At 33.0% G+C, this 21936-nt stretch overlaps 1 protein-coding gene and 3 pseudogenes across 2 annotated transcripts; 2 read left to right on the top strand and 2 right to left on the bottom strand.

Moving 5' to 3' along the window:
• Positions 1-4420: 4420 nt before the first annotated feature.
• LOC146952979 (rust resistance kinase Lr10-like) lies at positions 4421-6575 on the bottom strand (annotated as a pseudogene). Its single transcript, XR_015007974.1, has 2 exons — positions 5841-6575; positions 4421-5681 (listed from the first exon to the last, which is right to left on the bottom strand). The product of XR_015007974.1 is annotated as a rust resistance kinase Lr10-like (transcript).
• Positions 6576-9111: 2536 nt separating this feature from the next.
• Positions 9112-11251, bottom strand: LOC146952980 (rust resistance kinase Lr10-like; annotated as a pseudogene).
• A 5609-nt stretch (positions 11252-16860) lies between these two features.
• Positions 16861-18123, top strand: LOC146952981 (LEAF RUST 10 DISEASE-RESISTANCE LOCUS RECEPTOR-LIKE PROTEIN KINASE-like 2.1). Its single transcript, XM_085707365.1, has 2 exons — positions 16861-17716; positions 17966-18123. The coding sequence occupies exons 1-2, from the start codon at positions 16888-16890 to the stop codon at positions 18022-18024; spliced, it is 888 nt and encodes a 295-aa protein (XP_085563491.1). The 5' UTR covers positions 16861-16887; the 3' UTR covers positions 18025-18123.
• Positions 18124-20134: 2011 nt separating this feature from the next.
• LOC146952982 (rust resistance kinase Lr10 pseudogene) lies at positions 20135-21612 on the top strand (annotated as a pseudogene).
• The last annotated feature ends 324 nt before the right edge of the window (positions 21613-21936 follow it).

The raw sequence follows: 21936 nt of genomic DNA on the forward strand, positions 1-21936 counted from the left end.
GTTAATCTATCTCTTTGTTTTATTACTTTATAATAATTCTATGTCTAATTTTTCCTACCGTTTTTATTAAGAAAAAGAAAGTGATAAGAAAGATATATTGAGCTTGTGGTCAATGTGAGAATATAAAATATAAAAATTGACCATATGGTCCAAATTATTTTCAAAAGTAAAGATATACAATCTAAACGCTCCTTAAAGAAAAAATAAAATATAAACGCACCTCAAAAAAAAGAATGATATATTGACCTTTGTGATCCATGTGGAAGTAAAAAATAATTATCATATGGTCATATGGTTTGCGGTCCAGATTACTTTTAAAAGTATAAGACATACTATTTTATTCAAAAAAAAAAAAAGTAAAGACATACTATTTAATATGTACACATGGGTCAAGTGATCAAGATTATTACAATACCATGGTGGCATTAGGGATCAAGAATATATTTTATAAAGCTACAATAATCGATGAGGACAAAAAAATAACCCCATTACAGTCACAGAACAATCATATATTTTATTACATATTGAATGTGTGTCAGCATATATTGGAAGGGGAAAGATCAAAATTCACTGTTCTTAAAAATATGGTTAATAAGTGTATTATACAATTTTGATTTGAAATAAAATTGATCGATTACTTGATTTATAATGTTGTTGATCAAATATTTATCAGTAAAATTAGACTTAATTAAATGCAAACACTAGAAGAAGAAAATATACTTAAGGAATCATGTCTGATGTCATAGACACTCTAAGGACTACCACATCAATGTTAAATGGTCTATAATCACTTTTGAATGAAGTTGGTTGAAAAAATAGATAATAGTGTAAATATTCTATGACTCAAATTACCTATAATGACTTTAGACAGTTATTAAGAATTTATCTGCCTCATATGTACACAAGCAAGAGATAATGATGACATGGTCAAAAGATATATAATGTTACATCAATTCACCATATCTCACCAGACATTATCCTTGACCTTAACCCATATCACCATTGTTATCAAAATCCTTAAATCTTAAAATCCAGGATTTCGCTACTTCATTTACATTCAACGACTCAAATCTATAGCAGAATTCTAAAACAAACAAAATCCTAGTAAAATTGCACAAAATCGGGAAACCATACAAAATTTTGTCCATTTTTTTGTCATTTATGTACAAGTATTTTGCGGAATTTAAATTAAGTCATTTATGACTATATACAATTTATAATATATATTTAGGATTATTTTTATTTTAATAGTGATTTTATCATATCTTATATAGATTCTACAAAAGTAGATGAGAAAAATCTATCGATTTTGATTACGATTTTTCCCTTTCCATTCGAATACATTTAGTAGATAAAACCATTTCTGTCTTATTCTCTTTTTTTATAACTTCTATCTTATCATCTAAAAATGTAATTTCCAAAATGTTTTTGAAAACATAATTTTATCTGTTTCTTATGTTTTCGTTCATCATAGTTCACATTTTCAATTTGTCCATGTCAAACCCGTTGGGTAGGAATATATAATTATTTTAGTGTATTTTATGACAAACGGTGAAAAGAAAGATAAGATCATAAAGAGAGTAATAGAATATAAATGTAGTGAGAAATTAAGTATGCAACAAAAATCTTCCTTAAAATGGACAAAAATATTTTAAAAAAACAACATTGCAGCATACTACTAACAATATTTAAAATACTAATGATGCTATTAATAGGGATTAAACCAAATTAATCGAAAATGATATTTCCCTTATTCTTGAATCACTTCCATTTTGAGAGGACGTCTAGGCAAAGAGCCTTCACTAGTGGTAATAGAAATTGTGGAATGAAAAGGATTAGGTGGAAAAGTTAATTAGTTATCATCTTCTATTTCCAGCATTTGTATGACGGTTTTTATGGAAGGACGGTTCATTGGCTGCCACTGAATTCACCAAAGTCCGACGATTGCGAGTTTCTTTGCAATTTTGACACCACCTTCATCTTCAATATTTATATGTATGTCTCCTTCCAATAAGTCTCTGCCTACATTCTTTGATCTTCCAAATCTGAAACCTGAAGATTTGTTTGTACCCAGCTTTGAAAGTTTTCAAGTGTAAGATAAAAGAATAGTTGGCAGCTCATACGCTCAAGCAAGAGGCTATGGAATTTAAGATGCACTACTAAAAAAGCAAAATTAGGGAGGGAAATTAGTGACAGAAAAAATAAGATCCTTCACAAACTTTTTGGTCACAGACTTTAGTGACGGAATTAGAGAGGGATTTTCAGGTTTTCCATCTCTAAAATTCCCTCACTAATATTTGCTTTTTTAGTGGTGATGGAAGACATAGTGGTTAATAAAGAAGAAATTCTACCCTTTTTCCTAATCTCTTCCCAAGAACAAGAGATTAAATGATTACACTCACCTAAGGTGTTTACAATGTTTCCCAATCCAAGAGAAACTCGTCAAAGACATTCAACCTTAAAGTAACCTCCTTTGATTTTTCAAGTTTCTCTCTCTTGAAGCCCACACAAAACATGAAGAATGAAGCCTAAAATAGTGCTCAGATACTGAGAAAACCGTTCCCCGATTTTTACACATCGTGCCACAATTTGCAGTTTATACACAGTACGAATTGACCGTTATCCATAAAATCGTGTCCCAATTTCATCTCATCGTGCCCCGATCTTCGTCGAAACAAAACTCCCAAAACTTGAATCAAATCGTGTCACAATCACACCAAATCATGTTGTGATTTCTGTCGAATCTTCAATAATCAATTTTGAGTCAGTTCTTATTAAAAGTGATTTTTAATAAATCTAAAATAAAGTGACACTTAATTTGTTTAAGAAACGAAAGTGATAAGAAATGTATATGCTGAGCTTGTGGTCCGTGTGAAAATATAAAAATATAAAAATTGCCCATACGGTCCGAGTTATTTTCAAAAGTAAAAAGATATACATACAATCTAATCTATAGAGATTGACAAAAGATAAAACAAATACAAGTTTTTTTTTTTTTTTTAAGGAATAAAACAAATGCAAGTTGTTAATGGGCTGCGTGTGTACAACCTAAATTATTACTCCCTCCGTCCCATATTACTTGACCTAGTTGACTCTGTCACGTATGTCAATGCACAATTTTAAACTTAAATTTCTTTAATAATCTAGTAGAAAAAATTACGAAAATTTGATATTTTGAAAATATTAATCGAGACGAATCTATCTTATATGTTATATTTTGTTTTTATATATTAGTAGAAAAATAGAGTCAAAGCATGTTACATGAATAGTGCAAATATTCTAAATAGGTCAAGTAATATGGGACGTAGGGAGTACAATAACATAGTGGCATTAGGGATGAAGAATATATTTTTTAAAGGTAACATAATCGATGCGGTCAAAAAAGGACCACCCTTTCATTCTTACAGATCACGCATATATTGGATAAATAATCTTAATCTGGACATTTGTGTGAGCATGCAGTCAAAAACCGAGTACTCCATTTGTTTGGAGAGTGTGTACTGTGTGTACACATATCAAGCATGGTATATTTTATTCTATCTTTTTTGATTGAATCTGCGTGTGTGAACTGACCCCTTTCAAAAAATTATGTGTGTTCAGACCAAAACATATATTTTAAAGGTTCGGTAATCCACTAATAAAAATTACTTAATTGATACTATGTAATGGTATTAGGTTGATAAGTGTCTATATGATCCAAAAATAAAGTGTGTATATAGATCAATCAAATATTTTATTAAATTATTAACCATTAATTCAAAATTATTTAATTAGCTAATACAATGCTATTATGTAGATGCTCACAAAAGAAAAGGAATTATGAACCCTTGAAAAAAAACAAAAAAGGTATTATGTAGACTGATTTAACAAAATAGCAGTCCTTTGCATCTACTACATCAAGGTGCCTGCAGGCTAGTCCACCTTCATCTTGTGGCAAACTATCAAACATAAGCTACCCATTCCATTGAAATATCTGCTGAATTTTCTAAGGATTCATTAAAGTGAGAAGTTCCGTAAATAAATCCGCAAGACAACTAGAAAGAAAATTCTAAAATTCTTTCGCAGGAAAAGCTCGGCAAAAGTAATAGTTATCTGCAGATGTTCCTGCACTAACAAGATCTACAGAAAACTACTTTTAGTATTGAAAATTGCAACAAAATCCTCAGGAGTTCCGGCAGATATTTTTCCTCAGGAAAAACAAGAATTTCGAGTAGTGTGTGTTCTTATTTGTGCTTTACATTTTCAATTTATCACTTCTAATCGGAAAAATATGACCTCTAACTTTCGTGTTGGAAAGTTACTGTGATTTTTGAGTATTATATGGTATAGATATATAATGAGAGAGAGAGAGAGAGAGAGAGAGAGAGAGAGAGAGAGAGAGAGAGAGACAATTAGTGAGGAGAGTGTAATATAACAGTGAGACAGAAAGAAAGTGTAGACATATTTTTTCTTTTCAAAATGAATAAAAATAATTTTCCTCAAAATATATAAAAGTATTTACAAAATAACATTTGAATACTACTAGAAGAATACTAATGCTACTTTTCCCCAAAAGGATAGAGGATTACATCAAACGAATCAAACATGATAATCTTCCCTTATTCTTGAATCACTTCCATTTGAAAAGGTCGTCTTGTTAAAGAGCCTTCCCTGGTGGTAATGGAAGTTGTGGAATGAAAAGGATTAGGTGGAAAAGTTAATTGGTTATCATCTTCTGTTTCCAACATTCTTTATGGATGGACGGTTCGTTGGCTGCCACTGAATGCACCAAAGTCCGACAATTGCGAGTTTTTTTGCAATTTTAACATTGCCAGCTTCATCTTCAATATTTATATGTATGTCTCCTTCCAATAAATTATGAATCCATTCTGGGTATAAAATATGGAGATTTTCAGCAGCTGAGGAATCTACATTCTTTCTTCCTCCAACCATTTCTAGCAACAACATTCCATAACTGTAGATATCAGACTTGAGAGAAACATTCCCAAAATTTCGAGACACAACTTCTGGTGCCATATATCCAAAGGTTCCCCTAGCAGCTGTCATGGACACTACACTGATATTCTTGGCACATAATTTGGCGAGCCCAAAGTCAGAAACTTTTGGAGTGAAGGAGTCATCTAGCAAAACATTGTGAGGGTTGATGTCAAAGTGAAGAATTGGATGGCTACAACCCTCATGAAGATACTCAATTCCTTTTGCTATACCAAGACTGATCTTTTGCAGCATCTCCCACCCAATGAAATGGTCTTTGTTATCTGGTGGAACTATAAAGCTTTGCAGCGAACCTTTTGGAAACAAGTTGTATACAAGAGCACGGTGAATTCCTTATGCGCAGAAACCAAGCAAACGAACCACGTTGATGTGGTGGATTTTGCCCATAATTTCCACTTCAGTGATGAACTCTTTCCCTTCTCCCTGTGTATTGTTGAGCACCTTAACAGCTACTTGAATCTCATTAGAGAGTTTTCCTTTATACACCTTTCCGTGAGCTCCTTCTCCTAACTTTTCCTTAAACCCACTTGTGATTCTTTTTATATCAGAATATGAAAATCTGGCAGGCTTTGGTGCTATATAATCCTCTAAAAACTTATCTATCCTTACTTGATCTTCTTCTTTTTCTCTGAAATATAGATAAATCTTAATAAATACAACGGTCACCAACCCCAACATAACTGAACCTGCGATAGCACATTAACAGTTACATTTTCCTCCCAACATAAATAAAAAGAACATGGACTCAAATCCTAGTGAAGAAGAAATACTAAGATAACAACTAATTACTAATATTTACCTATTCAAAACAATAAATAAATATAACAACAAGATTGTCATGTCACCTATAGTAGCAAAAATAACAGATTTTGGAATTTGAATTTTGTTCCGTTTATTGTTGCAGTCAAAACATTCAGTGTCACCTTTCACGCTGTTGTTGTTCCATCTACATTTCTAGCCTTTCTCCTCACACATTGTACAATTTGGTTTGTGCCAACTCAAGCTGAGTTGACTATATTTCAATTCCAAATAACTTTTAGAGAGATAGACATCGAACATCTTTGTACACGATATAAGGTCCAATTTGAGGATACTCTCCTGAGAAGCAGAAGCATAAATTGGACATGTGATCATATCTTGCGACTTTGGGGATAACTGATATTTGTTTCTCAGGTGTTGTTTCCTAACTGAAGAGCAGTTGTAGAAAGAAAACTTTGTTTCATATTCTGAATCAAATCTGTAAAGTAGAAATGATGAACTGTTAAATTTCAGTTTTTGTAACTTTTTAGGTAGGCAACTTTCTGGGTCTGAAATTGAAATAGTGTGTGATTTGTAGTCAATTTCAGGTACAAGGAATTTAATTGGACCTGAAGCGGTATGGAGTAAAAGCATAGTGTTCTTATTTTGAGTACAATGTAGGCAAAACTCAGGATAAACACAATGTTCTTGTGTCTCCTCAACAAGTTGGAAGGGGAATCGAATAATCGGTTCGTTAGGTCCACAAGATGGTTCTCTGCACTCATTATGACTACTGCCACTATTGATAAGCAGGAGGAGAAGCAGTAGCGTAATCAAATTATGTGATCACATGGTCCAAATTATTTTCTTAAGTAAACAGATACAATTTAATATCCTTACAGAGTTGCTAATGGAATGCATGTGTGTAAAGTGATCAAGATTATTACAATAACATAATCGCATTAGGTTTATAAAGTTACAATTATCCATGATGTCAAAAAAAGATCACCCCACCATGCTTTCAGATCAAAGCATCTATTGTATTAAATATTCTTAAACTGAATGTATGTGAGCATATATTTTATTTACAACAGCCCATACAGTCAAAAACAGAGCACTCCACTTTGAAATTGTGCTGTGTGTACACATCAAGAAAATATTTAATTGAATATGTGTATGAAAATATCCCCTTTTCAGAAGGTGTGTCTAAGACTACAGATCCCTTACAAAAAATATTTAATCAATCCAATACAAAAAATATTTAATTAATAATTTGTATTGGTATTAGGCATGTGTGCTTTCAGATATGAGAAAAAAAATACAAAATGTGTAGATCAAGAATATATTATCATTATTACAACAACTCATTAATTTCAAATGATTCGATCTCAAGTTCACAGTAACAACAATGAAAAAAAATACAAAATGTGTAGATCAAGAATATATTATCATTGTTACAACAACTCATTAATTTCAAATGATTCAATCTCAAGTTCACAGTAACATCACATCACAGTAACATCACAGTAACAACAATAACAAATGTGTTTATGACGTTTGCTTTGGACTTTGTGTGAACATTATGGTTTTGTCTTCTAAATAGACATCTTGTTTGATTGAGAAGTGTGGATGTTGTATATAAATTGCGCTTAGTTTCGATTTTCAAGCTATGTGGGACATTTTGGTGTAATTGAATAGTATCCCCAATTGAGACTAAAGGAGGTTTATCAGTCATTGTGTGTGACAAACAAGCTGGTCCTATCAAAATTGCTTTGGTGTCCCATCTTTTTTCGAAAATTGAATTTCCTTGATCATCAGTCTCATCCTGGAGTTTGCTGAAAGGGATAGCCCATATGTGGTCGATTATAGTGATATTGCTAGTATTTTCACTTCTACTCCGGGAATCTAGTAGCATTACAATTGAGCAACAGCATACATGTCCACCTTCATCTTGTGGCAAAATATCAAACATAAGTTATCCTTTTCGATTAAAAGATGACCCGTTTCATTGCGGGGACAGCAGGTATGAGCTATCTTGTGAAAATAATGAACAAGTTTATATTTATACTCTGCAAAATATTATGTGATGTCCATCAACTACAATAATTTCACAATCCGATTGGTTGATCCTGGAGTTCAACAATCTAATTGTTCTTCACTTCCGCGCCATTCCTTGTCTCGATCTAATTTCTGTGATACTTATGATTACAACAACAAATTTTGAAATGATCCATACCATGCCGTTTCTGATGAAGAACGACTTTCCATTGCTAGCGCGGGTTCCCATGAACTTCTCTTTGAGCATATAGTTTACTTGAATTGCAGCCATCAAGTGACTAACAATCATAAATATGTGAATACTTTTTCCTGTTTGAATTGGAACTCCAAATCCAAAGGCTATTATATTTATGCTATAGTTGGTGATTTAATTGGTGAAGACTTTCAAGTTGGATGTCGTGTGAATTTAGTAGCTCCCACATCTTGGTTGGGTTTGCAAGGAAATCAAGTACTTTCTTATGATGTCATTCATAAGGCTTTAGTGTATGGATTTGAGGTTTCAATACTCTGCATTGTCAACGCTTCAAGTGATCCGATTCTTCAATGCCTTCAACAGCCCGTCTGCCTTACTTTGATGGGATATTATATTAGAAGTAGTTGTGGTAAATTACCGGTCATTTCAATTGATCATATTGGTCCAGATAATAAACTTTTTACTAATTAATTTTCTATTTTTGGTTGATGTAGGGATATGGTCTCAGATTACTTCATATGCCAAAGGTATGAATTTTTGTCACCTTAATATATCAAGTGTGAGTACGAGTCTCACATTGAATGGTATTATGAGAGAGAGAAAAGTGAATGAATCTCTTATTTTTCATTGATTGAATGAGATCAATACAGAGTTATTTATACATGATATGGATTTTCTAAGGAGAAAAGTGCTGAATTTTCTAAGGATTCATTAAAGTGAGAAGTTCCGTAAATAAATCCGCAAGACAACTAGAAAGAAAATTCTAAAATTCTTTCGCAGGAAAAGCTCGGCAAAAGTAATAGTTATCTGCAGATGTTCCTGCACTAACAAGATCTACAGAAAACTACTTTTAGTATTGAAAATTGCAACAAAATCCTCAGGAGTTCCGGCAGATATTTTTCCTCAGGAAAAACAAGAATTTCGAGTAGTGTGTGTTCTTATTTGTGCTTTACATTTTCAATTTATCACTTCTAATCGGAAAAATATGACCTCTAACTTTCGTGTTGGAAAGTTACTGTGATTTTTGAGTATTATATGGTATAGATATATAATGAGAGAGAGAGAGAGAGAGAGAGAGAGAGAGAGAGAGAGAGACAATTAGTGAGGAGAGTGTAATATAACAGTGAGACAGAAAGAAAGTGTAGACATATTTTTTCTTTTCAAAATGAATAAAAATAATTTTCCTCAAAATATATAAAAGTATTTACAAAATAACATTTGAATACTACTAGAAGAATACTAATGCTACTTTTCCCCAAAAGGATAGAGGATTACATCAAACGAATCAAACATGATAATCTTCCCTTATTCTTGAATCACTTCCATTTGAAAAGGTCGTCTTGTTAAAGAGCCTTCCCTGGTGGTAATGGAAGTTGTGGAATGAAAAGGATTAGGTGGAAAAGTTAATTGGTTATCATCTTCTGTTTCCAACATTCTTTATGGATGGACGGTTCGTTGGCTGCCACTGAATGCACCAAAGTCCGACAATTGCGAGTTTTTTTGCAATTTTAACATTGCCAGCTTCATCTTCAATATTTATATGTATGTCTCCTTCCAATAAATTATGAATCCATTCTGGGTATAAAATATGGAAATTTTCTGCAGATGACGATTCTACATTCTTCCTTCCACCAACCATCTCTAGCAACAGCATCCCATAACTGTAAATATCAGACTTAAGAGAAACATTTCCGAAATTTCGTGACAAAACTTCAGGCGCCATATATCCCAAGGTTCCCCTAGCAGCAGTCATGGACACAACACTAACATTCTTTGAACATAATGTGGCAAGTCCAAAGTCTGAAATTTTTGGAGTGAAGGTGTCATCTAGCAAAACATTGTGAGGGTTAATGTCAAAGTGCAGGATTGGATGGCTACAACCCTCATGAAGATACTCGATTCCTTTTGCTATACCAATACTAATTTGTTGTAGCTTTTCCCACCCCATAAAATTATCCTTGTTATCCGGTGGAAATATGAAGCTTTGTAGTGAACCTTTTGGAAAAAAATTGTATACAAGAGCGCGGTGCATTCCTTCTGCGCTGAAGCCTAGCAAACGAACCACGTTAATATGGTGAATTTTGCCCATAATTTCCACTTCAGTGATGAACTCTTTTCCTTCTCCCTGTGTATTGTTGAGGATCTTTACAGCCACCAGAATCTCACTAGAGAGTTTTCCCTTAAACACTGTTCCATGAGCTCCTTCTCCCAACTTCTCCTTAAACCCACCTGTGATTCTTTTTATATCAGCGTAGGAAAATCTAGAAGGCTTTTGTGCTCTAAAATCATCTAAAAACTTATCGATTCTAACTTGATCTTCTTTTTTTCCCCTAAAATGTAGATAAATCTTAGTAATTGCAATGATGACCAACCCCAATATAATTGAACCTGCAGTAGCATATTAATAGTTAGAATTTCCTTTCCGACAGTAAAACAGAAGAAGAAGAAACAAAAAGTAGTTTGCTAATTTCGTCTTATCATACCTGTACTAGAGAAAATAAGAGAGTTCGGAATATGGATAATTTTCCGTATTCTTTTGCGGTTAAAACATTCAATGTCACGTTTGGTGCTGTTGGTGTTCCATCTACATTTCATGCCTTTCGCTTCACACACAGCACAATTTGTTTTGGGCCAACTCAAATAGAGGAAATTAGTCGACAGGCGATTTGCATCGATAGTTGCGCTGACTTCAAACATCTTGGTACACAATGCAAGGTCCAACGCGACGACACTTTCATAGGAATTAGAAGCGTAAATTGGACAAGTGATCATATCTTGTGAATCTTCATTTATCTGATCTTGGTTTCTCAAATGTCGTTTCTTAAAGGAAGAGCAGTTGAAAAACGCTATTGTTGATTCAGATTCTCCAGCAAATCGGTAATTAGGTAGAAATGATGAATTGTTAAGTTTCCGTTCCAGAAACATTTTTGGAAAGCAATTATCTGGGTCCGAAATATAAATATTTAGATCTTCGTATGTAATTTGAGTAACAAAGAATTTGATTGGACCTGAATTGGAAGAAAGCACGATCATGGTTCTGTTATTTTGAGTACAGTACAGGCAAAACTCAGGATAAACGCATTGATCTTGTGATGATTCCTTAACAAGTTGGAAGGGGAATCGAATAATCGGTTCGTTAGGTGCACAAGACAATTCTGTCCACTCATCGTGATAGCTGCTGCCATTGATAAGTATGTGATTCAGAAGAATAAGTAGCATAATCAAAGCGGTTTGTGCTACTGCCATCCTAAAATATGCAAGATTTGATTTGTTCAACAAAAGAAAGTGGAATGATAAGAAAAAACCAAACTATGCGCTCCTTTATAAAAAGTGCATTATGCTCGTGATCCGTGTGAAAATAAAAAATATGGCAATTGACCATGCGGTCCAATTTTTTTATAAAGTATAAATAATCTTACAATTTAAGTTACATTATTGTTTCACTAAAAAAAAGTTACATTTGGAACAAGGGGTTTATTTTCTTGGGAGGAGGAGCAGTCCGTCGAGTGGTGCTCTTTGTTAGATAGCATTGTTGTCGCATGACGACCTTGAATCTCAGGCGCCCTTTACAAATATCATTTGGAACAAAGTGGTTCCCTTAAGAGTTTTACTTTACGTGTGGCGACTGTTGATCAAAATAATTCCAACAAAAGATAATGTGGTTCAACGTGGCAGTTTACAACATGGGTCTTTGTTGTGTAGTGGAAGGTGGAATAAATCAATCATATCTTTCTTGAGTGTGATGTCTTCCACAACATATGGAGGTTCATTCTGCATTGGCTAGGGTTTACATTGCTTTACCATTTGGTATTTGTTTGCATGCTAAGCAGTTCAGGGTGATAATTTGTTTATAAGGGATACTCGACATTGTCTCCAAGTGATTTGGCTGGTTACCATCTGGATCAGTACAATTTGTAAAAAACACAACTCTCATAATTTTCAACATAAAGAGATTCCTCTGGCTCGGATGCTTGTAGGCATGTTGACAAAACCCATACCCACGAGTATCTAATCAATCACACCCCAATTTGATGAGTTTGAGTATGGATTTGGGTTTTCCCCGATTTCAAAATACGGATACAGGACGGGTAACGGGGATATGTATACCCACTATGAATCCATATCCAAACACATCCCATAATGTAAACTTTTTTTTAATACCCCTTTATTACTCCTTTCATTTGGTATATGCTATGTTATTTGGTTTGATAATTGTATTGTTATAAAGATTGTCATAGATATTTAAAGGAGCAATCAAATCATTCGGTCAAGGAAATGTTAAAGAGAGCATATTGCTAGATAATGCACCGGGAAAAACTTCTTTTTTAATAAAAAAAGTGATTCACTTCATGTACGTAGATTTGGTTGGGATATCTGAACCCGTTGGAGAAGGGGTTGCAATTCAATTTCTCATCCCCATTGAGTATGGATAAGGAAACGAATAAGTATATGTGAATCTGAAGCATAGAAGATAAAAACACGTCCCCACCCCTCGTCATGTCTAGATGCTTGATAGGATTAAATTGCACTCTTGGTGGTGGCTAACGACTTTTAGGCATACCATTTTTTATGATTTTCACCCATGGTGGAGAAATCTGTCTGCTTGTATTGGGTTGTCCACCTTTTGATATTTTTACCTCTTTTTGACATTGTTTGATGCTTTTGCACTTTTGAGTTTTTGCAACAATGTAGTGAATCCCTTATAGAATAATGGGATATATTTTGGGTCAGGACTTTTCTCAGTTAATATATTTTGAATAAATGAACATCTCACTCGATCATCCCACAACCAGTAACACACGGCTGAGCGTCATGCTGAATAATCCCCCTTTGAAATAAATTAACCTTCGTAGGTAATCTATTCCGAAAAAGGCGCCAACCAAAGATGGATACCTTTAGAGGAACCTGTTTCATCGAAAGGAGAGCCGCAGGTACCGTTGGAGCAGTGTGAATGAAGGTCGTCTCATCTGTAAGCGTGCGATAATCCCCTCTAACTGTATATCCTACTACCGGATCAGGTATCCAAAAGCAGACATATATCATCCACGTTAACCTGCAGCACAACAGTCAATCATAACAACCTACACTCTACTAACAATTCCTCCTCCCAAGTCCGTAAACTCCTTCTCCACTTCCAAGTCTCCCCACTTTTATCCCACCCCATCTCCAACATTTGCACCACTGTTAATGATTTATTTTCTGATAAATCAAACAAGTGACAAAAACGAACCTGAAGAGGGACCTCACTACCCACCTATCACTCGAAAATAATGTACTTGATCCATTTTCAACTTTTAAACATAAATTGTCAGGAAACCAAATACCCACCGCTGAACCAACACCATCACAAATTTTTACTATATCCACCACATGGACCCCTCCCTTCGGTAAATTTCTTATAAGCAAACTTTTACCGAGAGAGAGCAAACTAGCACATGATATGATATGGAAAGCAACTCTAATTTAGAATACATTTACAGGAGAGCACGCCTGCCACAACACTAGCATGACATATAAAAGATGTCATTAGGTTTATATAGTAAAACATAAATTTGGCACCATTTGTTTATCAATGTGTACGTACGAATCAAAAATAAAGATTATAAAGTGACAATAGTTCACCCATTAAGTCAAAAGAAGATCATAGCTTAAAACAAAATAAAGAGTCAAAAGAAGATCACCCCACATAGCTTACAGATCAAACATATAATATTAAATAATCTTAAAATACTGATTACAATAGCCTATTCGGTCAAAAATAGAGCACTCCACTTTACGATTATGCTGTGTGTACAGATCAAGCTTATATTTTATCCAATATCTTAAACTTGATATGTGTATACAGATCAAACAATACAGATGATTTTCTTATCAAAAAATTAAAAGAAAAACAAAGGTTAATTGGAATGCACTTTTGCTGATATAACTTTTAATTATTTTTCATATTCAGAATAAACCAAACGCGCACTCTAACAAGTTAAATTAACTTTTCCTCTGTCCCTGTGAGCTTAACTCAGTTGTTATGGATAATATATAATATATGCAAGGTCTGAGGTTCAAACCCCGGTCACAACAAAAGAAAATTAACTTTTCCTCGCCCATTCCATCCATGCACACTTTAGCACTTTACTACCAAATTGATAAGCAAAACTAAAGAATTAGTTTAATTTATGGTTTTCAATATCATTGAAATGAAAATGAGATTAATTTATAACTAATTATAGTTTTCGTGGACTCAATTTTATTCAAGTTGTTTCTCTATAAATAAATCGCTTAAAAAGCAATTGAACTTACAATTCAAATAAAGAATAAGTATTTGTCAATATTTAATTATTTAAATTTATTATTATTATTTTTACATCATCTAAATTAAAATGAGAATAATTATAATATACTAATTTGAGCCTAATAAATAATTAAGAAAAACAATTGTCACTAAATTCACGTTTTTAAATTACATTTAAATTCACTACCAAAAAAATTACCTATAAATTGTGACATCTAACTCATTTTTTGGACATTTCAGAAATTATGCTACAATCTTTTATTTCCAATCCAATTAAAAAAAAGTGCTACCCTTTCCTATTTTAGCCAAAGCACTCATTAATCAATTTGAATGTTACATCATCATTTTAAACAAGGTTAGGTTTCTTTAGTGAGAGCTTCACTCATTAACGAGACCTCTCTCTTGAAGCTTCTTATTCGGTTAAAACTGCGTACAGTCATCTCTCTGACGTTCATTTAGGAGCAGGTAGCTGAGCGGCTCATCTCTCTCATATCCTGGCTATGGTCTGGAAGAGTTGGGCTCCGTCTAAGGTGCATGTCTTATTCTGGCAACTTCTCCTTAATAGGATCCCAACTAGAATAAACCTCTTGAGACGTGGTGTGCTGAGAGATCAAGATGTTTCTTTGTGTGTGTTTTGTGGTGCGGAGGTCGAGACTTTTAGTCATCTTTTTGTTACTTGTGGGGTTGCGTCGAGGGTTTGGTATGATATTTTTGATGGCTAGGTTGGGAGTATGTTGGTCCTTCCTAGTGATTTGGTGAGTCTTTTTTAGGGTTGTTGTATTTTTTCTAGGAGAGAGTCTATGAGGAGTGGTTTCTTGTTGATTTGGCATTCGGTGGTGTAGTCCATTTGGTCTGCTCGTAATGATCTGGTGTTCTCTGGTAAGACCTTGGATGTAGAGCAGTTGGTTGATAAAATTCAATTTACCTCTTGGTACTGGTTTTTTGGGAGTCACTCTGGTCATTCTTGTTCCCACTATGAGTGGGTGGTGGAACCATCGATCTGTTGAGACGGATCGGTTTCTGGGGAGGTTTTTGTTTGGGTGGCTTTGAGCAGGGGTTCAGAGTTTGTTTGTTCCCTGTACCTGCTCTTGGGGTATTTGGCTTGGTTCCTCCCTGGGGGATGGGCTCTGGTTTTTGGAGGGGCGGTTCCTTGCTTGCCTATTAGCAGGGGTGGAGTGCTTCTCCTATCTCGGTTTTGGGTGTTGGTGTTCTCTTTTTCATTTGGTGTTGTTTGGGTGTTGTTGGTTCTTTTTTTCGATTTCGTTCAGCGGTTTTTCTGTGAATCCTAATCGTTTGTATTTGTGACTCATTTTATTTTGTCTATTATGTATTTTGCCATTAAAAAAATAGAGTTTTGACCCAGACAAAATCGTGTCATGATAAAGTTCGTATAATGTACAGTACTACAACCTAATCAAAAAATCAAGCCACAATGTTGCTAATCGAGTCACGATTTTGCTTCAGCCTTCAAGTAGCTCCTCCAAAATCTGACCCAAAATAGTGTCACGAGTTCTAACATCCTTGATCAACAATTTTGTGCCAAATTTAAAAAATTACCATAATCAATTCTTACAATAACGTTGACAGTGTTTAATCATTTGACGAAAAATTTATAGTCTAGTACTTATTTTTTTTTTTTTTTGAAAGGATACACTAGTACTTATGTTGTTTAGTTTAAACTATATAAATTAAATCTCTTATTTTATTTTATTTTACTAGGCAAGTATGTTATCCATTACATATTTTGCTAACACTTGACATAACAAAGACAATTATCTAAAAGAAAAAACAAATTATTTCAAAATTAATATCATTTATAGTTCTTAATATTGTGTCCACTAATTAATTATTTCAAAGACTTATATTTCACCTTGCATTTATAATGGGAAAAATATGTCATTTAATTAATATTGTGTGCACGAATTATTTAAAAGTTTTTTTTTTTTGACAAACTAATTATTTCAAAGACTTATATTCCACTTTTCATTTATGATGGGAGAAAATACACCAACGGTGAATAGGATTAGTTTAGTAAAAATGTCATATCTTTTGGCAACATTATTTCATTAGTTTAGTAAAAGTGTCGTATCTTTTTACAATATCATTTCATTTCTTAATTTGTGTGTTTAAAACTAAAAATCTTTAACACATCCATTTTAAAACATAGATAGTAATAATTTATGACCAATTATAACATGCATTCAATTTTTATAAAGTCAAAATATTGTTTTTCTACTTTTGTAACCTTGACATGTGTTTTTAGGACCCATACAAGCACAATCCATAACTTATTCAAACATACACACGGTATTAATTAAGGGAGCAGGGTGGCATTCTCTTTTTATAATTACTTCTTGTAAATGTTGACTATAATATGAATGATGGTCTGCATATAATGAAAACACAAAAAATAATGAAGACTGATTAAAGAAGAAGCACTCTCACCACGTGGTTTCGTGTAAATTTCGTTTTTAACATTAAAAATAAAAGCAATACTTTTTCTTAATCTAATACTACAAGTACTACATTGTATATAAAACAATCGGTTACTTATAACATTCAAGTCCAATTTTTTTACCTTTGTACACTCTTTAAATCAAAAACAGTTGCTTATAATATGAGAGTGATAATGTTGTTCTTGTTCTTATTTATATTTCTTCTCCACCAAGGTAGCAGCAGTAGTCTTTCTACTGAGCAAGAACACTCTTGCCCTCCATCATCTTGTGGCAAAATTTCCAACATAACTTACCCATTTCGACTAAAAAATGACCCAATTCATTGCGGGAACAGAAGTTACGAGCTATCTTGTGAAAATAATATAACAACTTTATATTTGTATTCTGCAAAATATCATGTGCAATCCATCAACTACAACAACTTCACCATCAGGCTAGCTGATCCTGGAATTCAACAAGATAATTGCTCTTCATTTCCTCGCTATTACTTGTCTCGATCTGATTTCTGTGATACCTATGCACCAGTGTACAATGAATATTGTAGGCATCCATACATAGCCAATCGAGAAATTTATTATGAGCCTCTTTTTAACCATATTGTATACTTGAATTGTAGCCATCAAGTGACTAACAACCCTAAATATGTGAATACTTCTTCCTGTCGCAATTGGAACTCCAAATCCAAAGGGTATTATATTTATGCTATGGCTGGTGATTTAATTGCTAAGGACTTTCAAGTTGGTTGTCATGTCAACTTTATTGCTCCAACTTCTTGGCCTGGTTTGCAAAAAAATCAAGTAGTTTCCTGTGAAGTCATTCATAAGGCGTTTGTGTATGGATTTGAGATTTCGTGGTTGAATCTTATTTGTGAAAATCGTTGCAGAGATCCAACTCGATGCTCCTTCAACACTTCCACCGAGGAACTTAAATGCTCTCATCCCGACTGCTATATGTCGTTGGCATATGGGGCTTGGACAGACGGGAGTTGTGGTAAAGTAACCCTTTAACATTTAATTTTCATACATGTCTAGTATGAACCTAAAGGTTTATATTTATTATTTTGAATAAAAAATAAATTTTATAATATTAAAAAATGAATATAATATTTTATTAAGGTATTAGTAAAAATATTAAGGTTCGCATTTAAAACAGATCCATATTAGACGTCTTCTTACTTTTCATTGAGATTGTAATTTTCTTCCTCAATATTAATCGTTAATCATTTTTTTGGTGATGCAGGGAGATGGTCTCGCATTATTTCATATGCTAAAGGTAAGAGTTTTATCACCTTAAATTAGATACTAATGTTATAAATATGTAACTTGGATTTAATTACAAGTTTAATTTATGGAGAAGGTTAACGAGGGTCCTTGAGACATTGGTTAAACTTTAAAGTGTTTATATTAGTAAATTTGTATAAAAATATGGTTTAATATATTGTCAAGCCAAAAGTAAAAACTTATATTTCGAAGACAAAATTTCTATTAATAGATTTCTTAATCAATGCCCTTGGGACAATGATTAACAACACCCTTAATTTATGGGTTATGTTAACTTGTGACATTATAGCACATGTTAAGCATTAATGTCATTCCATTAAAGGTAAGAGTTTATTGAAAAAAAATTATTATTTAAAATTTTGAACAATAAATTAACACAATTTCCAATATAAATTTTCTATTAGTGAAATTCTTTAACTTGTACTCCCTCCGTCCCTTAATATAAGCAAAAAAAATCTCATTTTCTTTGTCCCACAATATAAGCAAAAAAGACGAACTTTTATCCTTTTTAATCTTGTTTTTTTAAAAAATCTCTTTTCCAAGAAAAACTTTTGTTTATTCTCATAACATTAAATGCAAATTACATTCAATTTTCTCTCTCTTTCATTTTTTCAATAACCAATAGCCAATGAAAATTGTTTTTACATCTTCCTATAATACTTTTTCCAAAGAAAACACAAAAAACTGTATTCCAAATTCTTATGATTTAGTTTTTTTAATAAGTGTGATTTTTTTTTTTTGCTTATAATTTGGGACGGACGGAGTATGTAACTTGGATTTAATTACAAGTTTAATTTATGGAGAAGGTTAACGAGGGTCCTTGAGACATTGGTTAAAGTTTATTACATATGCATCAAATTGTGTGTTGTTCCTATTAATTCTTAACTTGTTCCTATTATATACTCATTAATTAATGTAGCAACATATGATTTGATTTTGCGTAAAGTTTTTGTACAATGAGAATTTATATAAATTAAACTCCACGCATAGCCCCGATTCTCATTAACTGTTTTGTTAGCCCATATGCTTAAAACCATGAGGCTTTGTAATTAGAGCATTAGAACTGCTCACTTGAGTAATATTTATAAGCAACTTTTACTTTTTCATATTCATAAAATAACAAATGCATCTGAATTGTATATAGTCCAGATACATCAGTTATTTAATGAATCTAAAAAATGGATAGCTGCTTATAAATATGATCATGGGGAGTACTCTCTTTATTTTTTATTTATTATTTTTGACAAAACTCTTTTTGTCTTCTATTATAAGCACTCTAATTTTTTTCACACATACTCTCACCGTCTCACAATAGGTGTCGTCCTTCCCAATTTTTTTTGTCTCAAATGATTTGTCCATTTTACAATATCAATACAACATTTATTACTATCTTTTTCCACTAACATATCTTATTTATTATATGCCAATCATCAATAACTATTTTCCTTGACTATAATTAATAAGTGTCTTTTAATAAAGAAAAGCTCTTGATTTGTTGGAGAGATTTATCAATCTTTTTATCCTCACCACATTGATAATCGTTCCAATTATCATGCATAGGATTTAAATTGTGAAACGAGAAAATCACGATTATCAATTTAGGCACAATTATCAATTCCAAAAATCAGAATGCAATGTAAGCCACATGAAATCAAGGAACAGACCAAAAGCTTGCAGCGCTACCATTGGAGAATGGAAATGGCGGCAACAAACAAGAAACCAAAGAAAGCATAAAACCTGAGTGCTACTTATGATGGAATAGAGTAAATTGTGCCTAATTTGTACCTCAATTTATTAACTTGTGATTTTGTATATAAATTATAAGGAAGGTTTTACGAAAATAATTAAATCTTACGCGTTAATTAAATCTGATGGCTGATATAGAAAGTGTTCATTTCTCATATAAGATATTGGTTCTCACTGGATATGCTCCATATATATATATATATAAAATTAAATGAAAGTATTATGAATTAACACTGTTCCCTCAAAAAAAAAAAAATTAACACTGCTTTTATTATAAGTATGAGCTATAAGTGATTCTATGATCTTCAATTTATTCACTTAATTCAAATTTTTTGCTGCAGATACTGTCACTCTTATCTGGATAGGTGAGTTCTTTAAATTTTCTGTCATAGAAAATCTTTACGAGACTGGTCAAAATATTTATCTTGTTGGTATAACGTTACAGGACTGGTTGAAATAATTAAAGGAAAGAACGGGTATGATAGTCAAGATTATCCCCCATATAAATTAAGATTGGCCATAGGACACTATATTCTACCATCATTATGGGTAGCAAGACTTCTGTTTGGGATAATATTTTTGGTTGTACTTCTTATATACAAATGGCGAAAAGACATTGGTCAATGTATGAATGTATTGAAATATATCTACAACAACAAAACAACCTCATCCCTATTGGATATTCATACAAAGAAATTAAGAAAATGGCTAGAGGATTCAAAGAAAAGTTGGGAGAAGGAGGCTTTGGCACTGTGTTTAAAGGGATCCTACGTAGCGGCCCTTGTGTTGCAATAAAGATTTTGGGCAAGTCAAAAGGTAATGGGCAAGACTTTATAAGTGAAGTCATGACCATTGGAAGAATACATCATCTGAATGTGGTAAAATTACTTGGATTTTGTATTGAGGGATCAAAACGTGCTCTTGTTTATGAATTCATGCCCAACGGATCTCTTGATAAATTTATTTTCTCTAAAGAAGGGTGTATAAATTTAAGCTACAACCAAATGTATAATATTTCAGTTGGAGTAGCCCGTGGAATTGCTTATCTCCATCATGGATGTGAAATGAAGATTTTGCATTTTGATATCAAACCCCACAATATCCTACTTGATGAGAACTTTATCCCTAAGATATCTGACTTTGGGTTGGCAAAGTTACACCCGATAGACAAAAGCATTGTCACAATGACTGCAGCAAGAGGCACAATTGGATATATGGCTCCTGAATTGATCTACTCGAATATTGGGGGAGCGTCCTATAAGGCTGATGTTTATAGTTTTGGGATGCTTCTGATGGAGATGGCAAGCAAGAGAAAAAACTTTAATAACAACGTAGAGCATTCTAGCCAGATATATTTTCCCTTATGGATTTATGATCAACTTAGAAAAGAGGATGAAATCGAAATGGAAAATGTCTCAGAGGAGGATATGAAAATTGTAAAGAAGATGACCATGGTTGCTCTTTGGTGTATACAATTCAAGCCAAATGATCGTCCCTCGATGAGTAAAGTAGTGGAGATGCTTGAAGGAGATATTGAAAACATTGAAATTCCTCCCGAGCCCACCATGTATCCAGATGAAACAATTTCAAGAGATGAAACAACCAGCTTCGACCAAACAACATCGGGTGAGTTCATTAGTTCTAGCGACTCGGGGGAAAACATGACTAATCCGCTATTAGAGAATACTATCTAGAACACTTATTTATTAATTATACTCTTCCATACTGTTTTCTATTTCGAATGTTACAAATATGTACTAACTCTTCATTCTGTTCAGTATCCCTAAAAATATCATAAGCTTAATAGCTCACTCTACTTGAATCTAATTGTGATATTAACATGTCTTGGTGTTAAATAAATTGTATTATACCGGGTTGGGGTATTAACAGTTTTTAAAAATTGAGTTCCTAAGTTTAATTAATCCTCATGTTTTTAAAACTATATTTTAATAATTTGAACTAATTTAAAAGTAAATTTTTTATTGTTTTTATTCCTTCATGTGGCTATGTTTGAGCTAAAAGGTTAATTTTAGGATTGAGTGCATGTTCAAAGAAAAGAAATCAATTTAGAAAAATTGTTTTGCTTAATCTAAGATGATTATCTTTCCCTGATTTTCGAACACCTTCATTTGAAAATGTCGTCCTGTTAAACCTTCACTAATGGTAGGTAATGGAATTGGTGGA

Source organism: Medicago sativa, chromosome 1 (assembly GCF_051527215.1).
Source record: "Medicago sativa cultivar Bolivia chromosome 1, Bolivia_mono, whole genome shotgun sequence".
In the NCBI taxonomy this organism is placed as follows: domain Eukaryota; kingdom Viridiplantae; phylum Streptophyta; class Magnoliopsida; order Fabales; family Fabaceae; genus Medicago; species Medicago sativa.